Source organism: Cimex lectularius, unplaced genomic scaffold (assembly GCF_000648675.2).
Source record: "Cimex lectularius strain Harlan isolate CLEC.00 unplaced genomic scaffold, Clec_2.1 scaffold43, whole genome shotgun sequence".
Lineage (NCBI taxonomy): Eukaryota > Metazoa > Arthropoda > Insecta > Hemiptera > Cimicidae > Cimex > Cimex lectularius.
Window position 1 is genome coordinate 1,438,879 of NW_019392661.1, and position 16,121 is coordinate 1,454,999.

Sequence of the window (16,121 nt, forward strand, 5' to 3'; positions counted from 1 at the left end):
CATACTCATAGGGAATTTTATCAATTAACACTCGGACTTTGTGATAATCCCGCGCCCGCTGCCTTAAAAGTCAATTAATCACCCAGGGAGAAGATGTTAATGAATACTCATTGGATGAAAGGGACATTAAAATGCTCATGGACACGAGACGGCCATCAGAGACCCCAGATCAACGCTTAATCCGGTTACAATGGGAACAAAAGGGGAGAGCTATGGTCGAATAAGACCTGCGGTTATCCCTGTCCCCGTATATTCTACTTGCAAGGACGACGAATGGCCGGTTTCTTCGTAGTAAAATAAAGATAGTTTATAAAAGACTAAGTTGAAATTAATTAGGTTTTGAGATATGTTGTTGAGTCCTGGGAAACAATGCACTTTTAATTTGAGTTTCCGATCAATCAGGTCTTTGTCTCGCTTCTTTGTCCTAACAGACTCATTTCGGAATTTCAATATTTTAAGTGGTTCGTTAAAGCTTAAAGGACTAAGCATTCCACCAATTTTAAGTATTTTTCGCTATTTTCTTTCTTTGTTGTTTAATTTGTATTTACTTGTAATAGTAATATTATAAAATGAATGCAGAAATACATTATGTATTTTGAATCCAGCCCTGGAAATTAGAGACGGTATATATCCAGTTAGATCTGCTTCGGCCTTTCCTGGCTCTCGAGGTTTTTCTTACTTAGAATGATAAATCCTTCCGTGTCGTATACAACCATGTTTTTTTTATGCTGTAAAATCGATGTTGGAATAGCAAGGGCATGCCGGACAGGTCAGAACCCGGATATTTTGCTTTGAAGGGACGGTTTTCAGCTCCTCGTCGGCTGCCTAAATTCGCCGAGCGTGAAATATCACCCCCTGAAAATGTCAGCTCACCTGGAAACCAACAAGTGCCCTCGCCCGACTTAAATAGGCTTTAAATATATCATTGATTGTTTATTCCAGGTTGGTATGCATTATATTATGTGGAGTGGCACTTGGATAAATTCACTAATTTCGTGGTCCGCTTGACCAATTAATATACTACAATTAATTAAGGTTTTTAGTTGAGATAAAAAAGTCAATGGCACGAGCGGGATTCGAACCCACGATCTTCGGCTTGATACGCCGCTGCTCTACCACCTGAGCTATCGGGACCTCGATCCACTCGGACACCAACTTCCTATCTCAACCCCACTTTATGAGTTTTCCCTCCTTTTTACCATTTTTCAAGGCGTATCAAGCCGAAGATCGTGGGTTCGAATCCCGTTCGTGCTATTGACTTTTTTATCTCAACTAAAAACCTTAATTAATTGTAGTATATTACTTGGATAAATGTTGAACCGCATGTTTTTTAAAAAGAACTTCTTGTATCCAGCAGGTCGATAATCTATTTTCATCGTTAAAATCGTCTAAGTTTAACGAGTCAATCAATTTTTAAAATTTGTGATTGCAATTTACTTAAAAGTTAATAAACAAACTTATTTGGATTTACTGGTACATTCCCAAGCGTAAAACTATATTTATTGTAAGTACATATCTCTACATTTTTTATTTTATATATCAAAATTTTGAAGTTTTTAGTTATTGTTTAGCTTTTGATTATTTTTAACTGCATAAATAATTGAACAGCAAATAATAAAACAATATCACTAATATGCTAGGTACTACGTACTGGACTAAATCTTTATTTTTGATATCAAACTAGGAATAAATTATCTGTTGTGACAATTGAAATTTCAGACGATTTGTAAAAAATATGGTTAAGGAAACGAGTACACCAATGCGTCCAATTTCAGTTTAATCTACAAACGAAATAACATGTTTTTCTGGTCTGGTTTAGACGTGGGAGGAAAATAAATTGGCATTGGCAAAAAAAAAAGACTTGGAATGTCCACTAGACGTTTTTATTTCCTACTTATTTATTATTATTTTTCAAATGTCAAACTGCAATATTATTCCTATACGTTCATTATAGATTTTCTATTTAAACTGAGGTCCTATTTTATTTTAATACTTTGTATTTTGTCTAAAATAATTACTTTGTCGATCGGCGAATAGCTACAGTAAATCAATTTTATTATATTTTTTTGTGACTTGACATTAAGAACTCAGCCATGTTTATTTATCGAAGCTTTATTTAATACAAAATGTATGAATTATGTTTTCAATTTTATTTAGGTCTCGTGAATTTCTAAGTAAATTTTAACATACCTTGTGTATGCAGTGTCGGCTAACTGCACATTAATATTTGCTCTTTTAATACGGTGAATCAAATTGAGCGTGTTTTTTTAATTAGTATTTTTATGATTTAATACAAAATTTAATTAATAATTTAAAACTTAGTCCGTTATGATATGTTTTAGCCAGTTTCTGGAGCACACGTTGGTATCTCTCCTAGTTATACATGTCTGCACTTTCGACTTCTGTGAAACTTCATTTTATCCATTGAAAAAATTGAATCATGGATCTAAAAAATCTATCGAAGGTCAAGATTATATGTCGAATCTTCTAAAATTTTCTTAGTGCACAGTGTTCCAAAAGTGGCATAAATCGGTACAACCTAATATATTTCAGGTCATTAAAAAGCATTATTGTATTGACAATGTCATTTTTAAAAAAATCAAGCATTAGAACATAATTTATTGACCTGAAAATAAGGTTTTGGGAGAATGTGTGTCTACAGATCAAATGGCTCTATAAGATTTTTTGTATTTATTGTACAAAGGAATTTTGGAGGTTGCCCAACCCTAAATGACAAATTGTACGAAATTTTAATCACCTGCAGCATCATGTCTGGGGTTATATAAGTACCAGTATTACTCAAGGTCTTGTTATCTGCAATTGTAAATATGATGTAGATGTAGTATTCGTTTGCGTAAAAAACTGCTCCATTCGATAGCTACTGTACCCACTTTTTGTACCTACAGCACACCTGGTCCTAGTTCATCAAGTAATTTGATTAGTAGGCGCAGTTTCAATGATTGAATTTCTTTAACAGTCAAAATATGCAAAAATTCCTCCAGCGGGCAAGTGTTACAGTTTGTTAGTAGGTATGTTGGTCCTCTGCTTCCTTTCACAAATGCTTGTTCAATCTGCTGTGTCCTGTTATCCTTTTAGGATTCGAAGTTTTTACCATCTTAGTTTAACGAATCCTGTAGTTTCTTCCTTCCGAAGCTCGTTAGGAGGTTCTTGGATTTTCTGTGTCCAATGAGTTTTCTCTTTGTTTTCACCTGCCTTTTTGCCTAACATTAAGATACTTGTTGATAGTATGAATCCCTGATTGACAAAAGGGTTCAAGACCCATGAGCTCTGTAGCAAGGACAACCACGTTTCCCTCTACTGGGTGTCCTGGGACCAAGCAAATAGTAACTTTATTTTGCATTCCTAATTTATTTAAATTAGCTTTGAAATTCAGCACCTTCTTTGAGCTAATAATGTTTGGCTTAGTGCTCAGATGGCTGCCCGACATGATGGCTATGTTCTTGTTTTTACCTTTGTTTAGGTTGAACAGAGTTCATCTCTCAAATGCGTGGATTTAAGCCTGAAAGATGCTAGTGTTCTTTCCCATGGGTTTGGAGTGTTTGGCTCCAGAGACGAATACTCCTGCCCCGGAACCTTCTTGCGTTCTAGTACCACCAGTCTCAACAAAGGGGTCATTTCCTTTTTTGTCCATTATTTTTTGGTATCTCGTCTGTCCTGAATTTTGGTTTGAATCCAAATATCTTGTTCATGTCGCCCCTGGGATCCACAGTTCCCAGTTTCCCTCATTAGCCGTTATTTTCTCTATTTAAATTTTAATTCTGTTGGAGGCTTTACTTTGGCGATGTTAATATTAGTTTTTTGTCTTCCTTGTCTGTCTTTTCCTGTCTTCCTTAGTCCCAATATCTTCTCCATACCCAAACACATGCGAATGTGTTATGTTTTTTTAAATTCTTTCCGTTTTGTTGTCTGTTTGACTTTATCGGCACCTCGTATGTGTGTGAGGATAGGTTTCACCTTCATGGTTACTCCAGAGTAGGATTTCTGGTCTGCACCTATAGCTAATTGACAATGTGCTAGTTGACCTTTTAGCCCATTTAAGTCCCGCTGTTAAAATTAACGTCTCGGCCTCGCAATATTTCCCGGTTGAATCTGGGTTAGGCGGGGCTACGTTCTTGGCCCCTTGTTGATTTCGTATCTATTAATGACCTTCATGGTGCTCTATATCTCAGAATTTGCTGTAGTCATTCTCATACAGCTTTCCATCGACTTGCAGAGGTACATTCACGCTTTAGAAAATTATTTCTCCCATTGGAACTTGTCAGTAAATTTAAAATTTAAATAAATCCAAAATAATAGTTTATCATAGGGGGAAGGATAACATATAGGGAGCGCAGGTTCTTTAGGGGCAGACGAATCAATGTCTTAAGTGACTTAAAAGTATCTATACTCTTCAATCCCAAAATAAATTTTATATACAGGGTGAATTGCTACTCGTGCTACAAACTTCACCAGTAGATTCTTGACCCTAAAATGAACAAAAAAGTTCATATTGACCATGGTCCGATTCTCAACCATTTCAGAGTAATTTCGCTTTTTATCGATTTTGAAAGATATCACGTCCTGGCGTCGGAAAATCGTGATATCTTTTAATCTAAACATTTCTCTTAAAATCTATAAGCACCGTTGAAATCCCCGTTAATTTTTAGAGAGAATCAAAATCATAATTCCATTGAAATTTTTTAATTTAATTTAATGCCCATTTAGTATGTAATGCTTAAGAAGTTTACAAACAGCTAGAAGGTCAAGGAAGAAAGACCCAAACGTTTTGCCACCTTCATCTTCTTATTGAAAAATTAACGGGGATTTCAACGGTGCTTATAGATTTTAAGAGAAATGTTTAGATTAAAAGATATCACGATTTTCCGACGCCAGGACGTGATATCTTTCAAAATCGATAAAAAGCGAAATTACTCTGAAATGGTTGAGAATCGGACCATGGTCAATATGAACTTTTTTGTTCATTTTAGGGTCAAGAATCTACTGGTGAAGTTTGTAGCACGAGTAGCAAGTCACTCTCAAACATTAGCAATCCTTGAACCACCATTTTTTCTCTTTTTGTCATCAACATCTTGGTCTCACAACCACTAAATAAGAAAATGACGAGTGCGTTGGAAGCGTTATTAAATCAGGTAGTTTTCCTCAAATTTGCTGCCTTCTGAGACTAAAATTAGAAACTCTGGATTACTTTATACACTTTCCGATTTACACAATTTTCCACTCTTTTTGTAGTTCTGGCTGAAATAAAACACAAAAAATTAGCCCAAACATTTTGCCACCGTCATCTTCTTATTGAAAAATTAACGGGAATTTCAACGGTGCTATTAGATTTTCAGAGAAATGTTTAGATTAAAAGATATCACGATTTTCCGACGCCAGGACGTGATATCTTTCAAAATCGATAAAAAGCGAAATTACTCTGAAATGGTTGAGAATCGGACCATGGACAATATGAACTTTTTTGTTCATTTTAGGGTGAAGAATCTACTGGAGAAGTTTGTAGCACGAGTAGCAATTCACCCTGTATATACATACATACATACATACATACATATAAATGCTTCTTTATCATCTATCAACAATGGTTCTCTAAGTTTTGGCTTTTGAATCATCTATTTGTTTCAGGATTTGTAAAATTGTACCGAAATGACCTTTATATCCAATAGATTTCTGGTCTACAAGAGACTCGATCGTTCATGGCTTTTTTCGACTTAACTAGTAGTAATCTAAAATAATCCCCTTAATAATTATAAGTTAACACTAAATATTAGGAGCAAACTTATCTACTTTAATTACTCCCTTCTGAGAGATAATGGGTATAATTTCCACTTTATAATTCCCATTGTATCATAATTAAATATTACTATAACTTATATCATTATAATTAAAACAATTTTAATAAATAACAACTCTCATCATTGTGTTTTTCTCATTATTTACTGTTTAATTTTTCAAGCCATTTCACTAGGCTCTACGCAAGGATCCTGAACGAATACATAGAAATGTTTTTCGCAAATTGAGGAGGTGGTTTAAAAGATATGACATACTCAACCACACGGAAGAAAGTAAAAACATGATTCAGGTCGTGAGTGAAATTAGGTTATTGGTGAATGTATTTTCCGTAATCGATTTTTGTTGATGTCGTGCTAGCTGAAATAAACTGATTTAAGTTCGTCTAACTAATTCATAAGAACAACAACGAAACGATCCATGGTTAAGACGTAGTTTTGATAGTTGATAGATCAGGTTTTCCAACTCAATCGCCCAAATGGTTTTGTATAACAATTAAATCTATTGTTTTTCTGGCCCGACGGCAGAACAAAAGCCTCGCAGTTTCCATTTATAAAGGAAGATGGATGGGGCGTAATGGCCGTTCTCTGAGTGGTTTTCAGTGAGAAACCCGGCAATATCGTTGTCCGTCGAAAAGGTGGACCGGGGGCGAAGGGATTCAAACACCCCCCATGTATCTCCAGTAATAAACACAGAAACCTCAATTAAGTTGAAACTCGTACACTCCAGTTTGAAGCGAAATTGAGGAATGTTACGACCTTCAAATAACACAAACACCCTGAATTTGATGTTTACGATACTGGCGTTAGAATTCTGGGCTTAAATTCAATGATAAAAAACGAAGGGAAAAGAATCAAGATATGCAAAATGATGAGATGGGTAACTAGATTCAGTTGCTGAGCCCTTTAACAGCCTGTATCCCCTGTTCTGTATCCCTGCGAGTCCTCATTGACCGACCAATTGGATTAATTGAATCATTTGTGATGTATGTACCGTAGCACTTCGTCCTTCAGGTAAGTGTTGCATCACAGTCTAAAGCATGTTAGCGTTTCCTCTGCTTCTTTGTAGGCAAATCACAAAGATTAGTTAATGCTAACCTCATACGTCTATTGAGTTTGAAATACCTGGTCTGTAAATCTGTAAATTCAAAGTATATTTGACATGTAGTATGTTTTTCTTCAAAAACAAAATCCCGTCGTTTTTTAAATGCTTTGATGTTTATGAAATCGATTTCGGGGGCTTCCCTCTCATCTTCAGTTTTACTCTCTAAAATTATAAATTAGTATAGGTTTTAATATTAAAATGTTTATATTTAATTTATTATTAATCAATGTATTCTTCCGAGCACCTGCCTTGGTTTATTTGCTGACACATAAACCGGGTAGGTTACTCGTTTACTGTTGACGAATTTTATTTTTATTTTGTTGAATGTTGATGTTACTGTTATCTATATTGATGTAAATGTTTTCCAACTATAATAATTTTACATTATTGTTTTCTCTACTTAGTATTTTTACATCCTGAACATTTATATCATGTTCTGAATTTTGTGATACGTTGACCTAAACTTTTTTTTATTATTTACATCTTGCTTGTGTTGGTTTAGCCTTTTGTACAAAAAATGTATTGTTTTTCCTATATAGGTTTTTTGACAGGTGTATTATTTTAACTTATAAACTATTATTCGGTTTTTATTTTTCCAGTAGGATATTTATAGGAGGTAATAAAATGTATACCTTTTCACTGATGTGTGGATAAATTATTTCTTCTTTTTTGCAAATTTTTATTATTTTTTCAGTGAGGCCATCAACCAAAATTAACCCCTACATATTGAGTTACTTCATTTTGTTCAATCTTTCGTTTTTTCTTTTTCTTTTTTAGTACTCTTTTTTCTCCTTTGTTTCTTATTCTTTCTATAAGATTTTTTAGATAATTTTGTTTTATTAGTTTTTTTAAATATTTTTGGATACATCTGTGAAACGGTATATCTGATAATTCATAAATTTTCCTACTATATTTTTAATAGTATTAACTCTTTGGGTTGGAGAAATAGTTTAATATTTGTTCAGAACTGGTAGGTTTTTTATATAGATCAATTGTGGGTTTACGGTCTGCATTTTGGATGATTGATAAATCCAAAAATTGGTAACTTTTTTTTTCTAAAGTTCTCTTCTATCCAGAAGAGATCCAGCCCGTAAAAGGAAAAACCAAAGAGACATAGAGTATATTTGATTTTCCTACGATGGTTTCTGTAGACTTTAGACTATAGACCTTTCAAATCTGTCAAGGAGGTGGATTTTTAAGAAACCCAGTATAAAATGATTCTCTTTTGCAAACGTAACCTATTTAGTTTGATTCAGCTTCACTAGAGCAAGAGGCTGGGTTTAATGCTCTGATGGCTGTCTTTTAGCCTAATCTGGCCTTGGCTATCTTTGTTTAGATTAAATTGAACATATTTCTAAATTGCGTGAACTTAATAAACCCCATTGGTTTTCATGCCAATGGGCTCTGGGTAGTTGGATTTGGAACTAAATTTTCCCCTGTATCTTCTTTCGACCTAGATCCATTGTTATACCAACACATTGTATCCTAATAACGAAACCGAAATGGGGGCGTGTCTCAAAATTATAAGAAAAATTATCACCTCTATCATAAACGATTGATTGGCTTCAAGATCGCTCGGAAACAGATAAGAAAAGGAAATTTGTGATGCAAGTACCAAGGGAAAGCTAAACCAAGAGTTTCACACCAATCTTGGTTTCAATCAGGGAAAGTAAATTTTAACACCTACCCGCAACGATTCTATAGAGCTAACAGTCCCTGACTGCGGAGTAGATGGCGATGTCCATCACACAGTACACAACTGTTCCCTCTTTAAATGGAAAATTTTAAAGCTTCTCTTCTACCACAGCTGGCCAGTAATTCTTAACAAACTACTCATAGAAAAGAGTACATTGAGTACATTTGAGGGTCCAAAAGATTTATCTGGCATAGCACCTTGCTATTTTTTTAAGTTTTACTGATAATCAGGTAACGTTTTGGATTTAAGCGCTCCCCTGAACTTTTAACTTCAGGCTGGTTACTCCTTGATTAATAGTTCATAATTGTATTAGATAAAAAATTCAAAAGAAGTAATCAGGAAGGGAATTATTGGAATACCTAATTAAATTAATAATAATTTTAAAAAATTAATTCGGCATAGAAAGATGGTTAGTTGCTGTGTTCCGCCGGCAAGGGTACGGTGAGAAACTGGAATGGGGGAAAAGGGCTTAAATTCAGTTTTATCTGAGTACAATCTTGCATTACTTTACTATCCACTTTCCTTTTCCTAAGTGGTGAAAATGTCCATTTATATTGCCCTGATCTTTTTCGCCTGTGGGAGAGGGTGCTTTCAACGTTATGAAGACCACATTCCTTTCGTATAACCTCATTAAACCTTACATCCTCAGTACAAACCTCTACTTTCTTCGAAATCACAGACTATTCCATTTCGAATGGCCAAATATTATTTCACACGATAATTGCGCGTAAAACGATAACAAAGTTGATAACAGTAGGCTGTTGGAAAGAATTCTCCTATGAACAATCCAATTATGTGATGTGTATATTTTGCTCTAATTACACCGTTTTATAATTCTTGCCTTTTGAAATAATTATAATAGTTATTTTCGAGTTCTGCACGTTACACCTGAGGTTCAGGAGCGGAGATGAAGGCGTTCATCTGGGCGGTATACTTGTTCTCCGGGTCGTACATCTCGAGCAGCTTTTTCCAGTCGTCAGGCCTCCTCGTGACGAAAATTGTCAAGACGTGGTGCAGAAGTTGCTTTTGTCTAGGGCTGCAATCGCCACAGACAGTGGAAAAGACGTGAGATATTTTGCCTGAAACAAAAACCAATTGTTTTGTTTTTTTCATCATCATATTAAGTTCAAAGCATTTTGGGAGTTTTGGACATTTCTGATCATTTTGGTCTTTCTATTTATTCTCGCTGTTTTGGTCTGTGTTATCTGACAGATAAAAACAACGAGGTAACTCCAACCAACATGTTCGAAAACGACCAAGACACAAGTTTATCATCCCACTTACTACAAGAAGAAATCTCACAATATACATATTATTATAGTAACAAAAGTTCAAAGGAATGATGATAATGAATAGTCTAAGTAAAAGGACATATTAGCCAATATGTAAATCAACAATAAACAGAACATCTGTAAAGATCACTGATGCCTCAAAACGTCCAACACAGCTGTCAAACAACACAATGTTCAAAGTTTTTTCAGACACATGAACCATAGCCATGACAAGAAGAAGTGAAAAGTCTCACAGGTCTCTCCCAATCCCGGCCCAATGTAGGCCACCAGCTGCAACAAACGTCTCACTCAAATTATCCCTCCGAGGACCCTCAAAACCATGGCAGGTCTCCCGTGAATGGTGTGCATGTCGTGCCAGCCATCCACAACGTTTTAGGAGCCTAGGGTCATTCGAAATTTCAGAAAGCCTATCCCCGAACGAGGCAGTTAGTTCTGCGTTAGTTTCTATTGAGAAAAATAAATATAAATGTGTAGTTTGTTAAACTGTATTGATAATATTCTAAGGATCAAAGAGGTTGTAATATTTTTATGTTGAGCATAATAATCGTTTAATGCGTATAATAATAAATAAAAGAGCTATATGTCGTAACGTGTAAAGAAACTTTAAACGTGAAATTCTTGCAAGACGGCTGAATGTTAAGTAAACATATCAACTCAACGTATTTAGAATTACCAAGTAAAAGCAAAGTAAATATTCACTTAACGTCGTTATAATCGGGGTTGGTGATTAAAACGTTTCTGCATATCCGGAATCCTCAAAGTTTGTCCGAGGTGTGTGTGTGTGTGTGTTGGCCCAAGATGTATGATCATGTTGAAAATATGTCTTTCGTTTTTGTACCTTTGACTCTTTCTGCTCGGGAACTGCATGCGCCTGTGTTGAAGAAGCACTTGAGATACGAATTCAGAATAGCATCGTTTTTGATGACAGAGTCGATATCAACGCTTTCGTCGAAGACGTAGTCGTCCTCTGCCTGGACGAGGCAGAAGACAAGCAGAATGGAACAGACGAGTCGATGCAACATGATTCCAGTCTGATGACAGTGGCGGTTCAGCAAGGACGACTCGTTTTTATACAAATAGGAGAATTCAACAGTCTGTAATTTCCTTAAGACCCGAGCATTGCCGGCTAAATACCAGTTATGGACCTACCCGGTCGTTATCTCCCTTGTCCAACCATTCATTTCTCAAACGCAATATCAATTGTTAAGTTAAACTTCTAAAATGGCAGAATCGTCACACTGATTTTTCAATTTTTTTCCGATTTTATACTAAATTGGTGGTGTTTGTTTGGACATGAATTCATTTTCCTTATGCTCACTATTCCTTCTATATTAATCCATCCAACTTGTATTTCCCACGCTTTTCTTTTTTTACCTATTTATTCCATTAACCAGTTAATTTTTTTCATTTTATTTGTCAATTACAAATAGTAGTTCTTCTTGTATTAACGGGAGAAAAACAGGACGGTGGCTAAAAATCTCAACGGTTTGTCGGGATTCGTATCAGATTATCATTACAATCAACGTTTCAAATGCCAAAGTAAGCGGCTTTTGTCGGAAATCCGCCCAAAATCACTTTGATCTTCAAGATTTGTCATAGTCTCGATGTAAGCAAATATATCTGAAATCAATAAATTACGGAGTCTGCAAAAGTTAGTTAGTGAATAAAAATGAATAGTTTTGGACAATGCATTTTGGCGAAGTCCAGAAGTTATAAGCACATGTTGGCAAAACAATTGTGAACTTTGATCTTCTTAGGTTGAGTAAAAAACAAAAATATTGCACCTTCATCGACAACAAAGAAAATCGATAGTAAACGCATTCAGTAAGACACATTAAACATAAGCAAAGTGGAGTCAGCATAATGCATCACCTTACTTACATTGAATTCGCGCTATAAATCTTTGGTTTACAGCCAATTTGTCACAAAGTTTCGCGTTATGGGGAGTGCGCACGAGTTAAGCCAGGTTAGGTTGAGTTAAGTTAGGTTAAGATCAGTATGAGGGTTTAGTTCAGTCAGGTTAGGCTAGGAAGAAAATCTCTAGTAAAGCTGTGCTTTCAGTAAGGCACATAAAGCATTAAAAAAAAGTTTACAGTATATTGCCTCGTCTTACTTATAACTAAGAATTCGAGCTGTGCAGCTTTTGTTTACTGCGAGCTAGTTTGTTAGGGTTGGCGTAGGTTAGGTTAGAATTGATTAGGTTAGGGTTAGAGTTGGAATTGGCATTTACGTTAGGTTTGGTTACGGTTAGATTAGATTAGGCTTAGATTACATTTCCATGATTCAATGAAGCGGAGAAAATGTGAGAGTGAAAACCATGAGTTCTTTTGGAATCAATGCAAAAAAAACCCTAAAATGTACTTGGAAAATTAATTTTTACGTTGACGTGTGAATACTCAGTTTGTCGTGCACTTACTTTATTTTATGGTATTTTCCTTCTTTTAAATAATTTCAAGATTTCCGAGACCTCCTACTCCATTTCTGTGCTTATAAAATACTGCGCACTAAGTACGTACGGAAATCCTATTAGCTGAGTTTAACTTTTTTTTTTGTAAATAAGGGTTTATTGTCTTGTAACTCGTGATCGCAGTACATACAATCCGATTATCGGCTTATGAAATATGGAGGAAAATATCAAAGGATGGTCTAGACCGTAACACAATCAAATCGTTTGATTGGCGAGCTTTCGGTGATAATCATCATTGATATCATCAAAACATTGTCAATAAGGTTATATGCACATACAAAAATTTACTGACTTGGATGAGATAATTTCTATTTTAAGCTCTCAGTCATTTGAAATGTTTTTTTTGTTTTGAGATTAATAAAGTCTCAATTAATTTGTATTAAAAGCTAAAACGAGGGTTCTTATAGCTTTTAAAGTCTCTTGAACCGATTATGCTTTTTGTTTCTTAAAAAGGGCCAGAACATCCAACTGGAAATGGTTTAAAGTTGAGAAGATGTTCTCCAAAGGGTTTCAGTAACTTGTAATAGCTTTTAGCATTCTATGTTATCGTTAAAGTGTTGAAGTCTTAGACAAAAGAGCAATTATACCTAGGCCTTTCGGGCAAGGTACGTTGTTTTAAAGCACATTGAAGCTTTTGCGTTCTTCACCTAACTTTAAAACGCTCTTGACTTGACATTCTAATCGAATCTAAAATAAATAATTAATGCTTTTAGAGAGAAATATATTTAAGATAAATGTACGCATTATTTTAGGTAAAATACTTATTATTTGAAATTATGCTATGTATAGTATATGAATGAGCTTAACTGTTTTAAATTGCGCAAAAATAAATAGTGATATTTGTAATTTATTCGTATTCTATTAATTTCAATTAAATTAACCAATTTATTCTTGTTATTTGGTTAAAACAAAGTAGAAAATACAAACCAAAAACAAACAAATGTTAATCCTCAGTTTTAATAACGGATATACTTAAGAATAGTAAACGTGAAGATTACTCATTTTGTAAGCAAACACCTTTTCTCGTCTTTTCTCCATTTTAATCCAGTTGTATTCTCTTCAACCATGGAAAGATCATCTTGAACCAGAAATTTGCAATATTATTGTGAGAATGAGGTCACCGCCAAGTGGATGGAGGCCAGTAGTTTCTGGTGGAGCGCGGTCTCTCGAGAGACTGGAAGGAACTTTATCCAGGCCAATAGGACGCCTGGTAATGGATCTCAACGCATTACGTTAAGGGAGGACAGAAATACTGTAACATCAATAATGTTGATGTTTTGCAAGGCTTTTATCAACATAAACTACACGAAATCGTTTGTGGGAAGTTGGCTTCAAATCGTATGCCCCTTTGTGATGACGAGCAGCACGAGCGCGCCACTAGCAACTCAGGAGAATATGGTGCAGCGATCGCCTAGAAGAGAACACCAATTGGAATGCTGTTACGTTTCTGTCTGTAATGTGATAGCATGCGCCGAAGAGTCTACCGAGATGGGATGCGTACAATGCCCCAGTTCGCGCTCCCTTCAGTGCAGTTTGGAGGAAGCCGAGTAGAGTCTGGGCTGGGATTTACACTGGAGGACGAACTGGACTCCATATTGTTGAAGGCGACCTCACCGCAGTCCATTATGTCCAAGACGTTATAGAGGAATACACCCCTCAAACTACGGATCTCATTGGCAGGGATTTTCGATTTCTGGATGACAATGCCAAACCTCATAGTCAGAGTTGTTCATCAATAATTTCGAAAACATGGAAATTTTCCATCTGCACCTTTCCCCCATTTTCTCCAGACCTCAATCCTATTAAGCCAATGTGGGATGCGTTGTAGAGAAGGCTTTTCGATCACCATAGCCAGTTCACCTGCAACAGCTGAGTACAGATGCAACATCTATGAGTAAAATTACTTATGAAATTAGTGACAACCTTATGAACATATGCCTAACAGGTGCAGAGAGGTTTTAGCTAACAGAGGACATTATACACGTTATTAATTGTTTTTATTTTAACCAATTATTGTGTCCAATAAACAGAACTATTAATACATACAATAGCTGGAATTAAAACCTTTTATTTTGATATTTTTCAAAATCCCCTAATTTTCCTTCAGTAAAAAAAACATAATTTCTAACAAATTTTAATGCAATTTATAAGACAAATAAAATTAAAATTCTAGGCAAAGTAAATACTACAAAATTGGCTATATTGCTATTCATTTTTGAGCAGTTTATATAAGCTCATTGATGCACACGCGTGAATGTATAAAGTTGAGCCTATTACTTCTCGCAATTCCAGTTTTTGTAATTGACAATAAATTACCGGTATATCTCAAGAATCATCCACCACGCATGTTGGTCCGGGGTCAGACTTCGTCTCCAGGCGCTCCCAAAGCTATGTCATTTTAGCCTCCAAAGCAATCAATTCCTAAAACCAAATCAATTCACTCTATCACTTGTTCTTAAATACCTTCTTTCTTATTTCATACCATTCACTCATTTAGAGTGATGGATTGTTTCATATTCCTTTTCACCCTGTACACCTATTATATAACTAACCTAATTGAGGTTTGATGGTGTTATGAATATTCTGCCATCGACCTTCTCGCACTACACGTTCACGTCAATAAATACACTCACTCTCAACTCTCTCTAGGGACACAAAACTATCAGTGTTAGTAGTAGTAGCATTATATACCATAAAACAACACTGTTTCCTCCAAAAATCGGAACAGGGTCATACTCTCGGATACTCACTGCCGAGATACAGATTCGGGTGGCATCCCTACACGCCTTCTATATAGCGCCAAGGAGTTGCACCCTTCAACTACATGGAACACATCAAGAAACCTTTCTTTGCCGGACAGAAATAAGCTGTTATAATTAATATTTCAATATGAAATTCAGTCATACGACCAACTATATTTATTGCAAACACGATTCAAATTTATTTTCCTCGTGTTGTAAATTGTTCAAGAGTCGGAATAGATTTTTCTCAAGAGAATACTTAGATCTTAATTGAAAGATGCATAATTAAACAAAATGGGTGTCTCCGTCACGTTGAATTATGTCCTTTCAATCAGAAAAAGATCAAATGTAGACCTGGCTTCAAATAGAAATTTGTATAATTTTCATATAACAAACGGTTCATTCTACCTAATGAATTTGACTCTCAATTAACAAAAATTAACAAAAAGGTGAAACTTCTCTTATTATTCTCATATAAAAATAAATAAATAATATATATANTATATATAACATTCGCCTTTATTTACCTCTTTATTTTCAGATTGAAATAATATTTTATTAAAATATTTAAATCGACGTAGTGAACATATGTTTGTGTTTTCCGGACGTCAAAATGTAAATTCCATCCCAGTACAGCACATGTATCATAATTGATAGTAATGAATATTAATAGCAGGATATTAAGCACATTTATTAACCGAGAGGGAAACTTGCCGTGCATAAAGGTAATGAGAACTTTTTTGTTGTTCTTTTCTGTGTAATTGTAGGTCTTTAGTCGTTACAGTGGTTTGATTTAATTGATAGGCAGGGTGATCCTTAACGCGAGCCTTTGGAAGGACAAAATTGAAAATGCCAGGTCTGGCCTACACCCGCTCATTAAACGGCATCGGAAACGTTAAAAAAAAGATTATGCAAATTCAAGGGCGATCTTAACGCATATATATATTAACATATCAATTACATTTATTTTCAGTTCGGATAATTTATCTAAAGTTAATAATTAATAAAAAGAT

At 35.1% G+C, this 16,121-nt stretch overlaps 2 protein-coding genes across 2 annotated transcripts in view; one reads left to right on the plus strand and one right to left on the minus strand.

The window, feature by feature from the left end:
• The window catches only part of LOC106662641 (neuropeptide Y receptor type 2-like), a 147,349-nt gene that overhangs the window by 74,367 nt on the left and 56,861 nt on the right, over positions 1 to 16,121 (plus strand). The window lies entirely within an intron of this gene.
• On the minus strand, positions 9,390 to 10,954 carry LOC106662643 (ejaculatory bulb-specific protein 3-like). Its single transcript, XM_014386865.2, has 2 exons — positions 10,739 to 10,954; positions 9,390 to 9,687 (listed from the first exon to the last, which is right to left on the minus strand). The coding sequence occupies exons 1-2, from the start codon at positions 10,920 to 10,922 to the stop codon at positions 9,491 to 9,493; spliced, it is 381 nt and encodes a 126-aa protein (XP_014242351.1). The 5' UTR covers positions 10,923 to 10,954; the 3' UTR covers positions 9,390 to 9,490.

Bases quoted from the DNA above. Each gene is read 5' to 3' on its own strand.
- LOC106662643 (XM_014386865.2), bottom strand. From the start codon at position 10,922: ATGTTGCATCGACTCGTCTGTTCCATTCTGCTTGTCTTCTGCCTCGTC. The intron at 9,688-10,738 runs GTACAAAAACGA...TTTTTGTTTCAG, and splicing joins CCGAGCAGAAAGAGTCAAAG to GCAAAATATCTCACGTCTTT.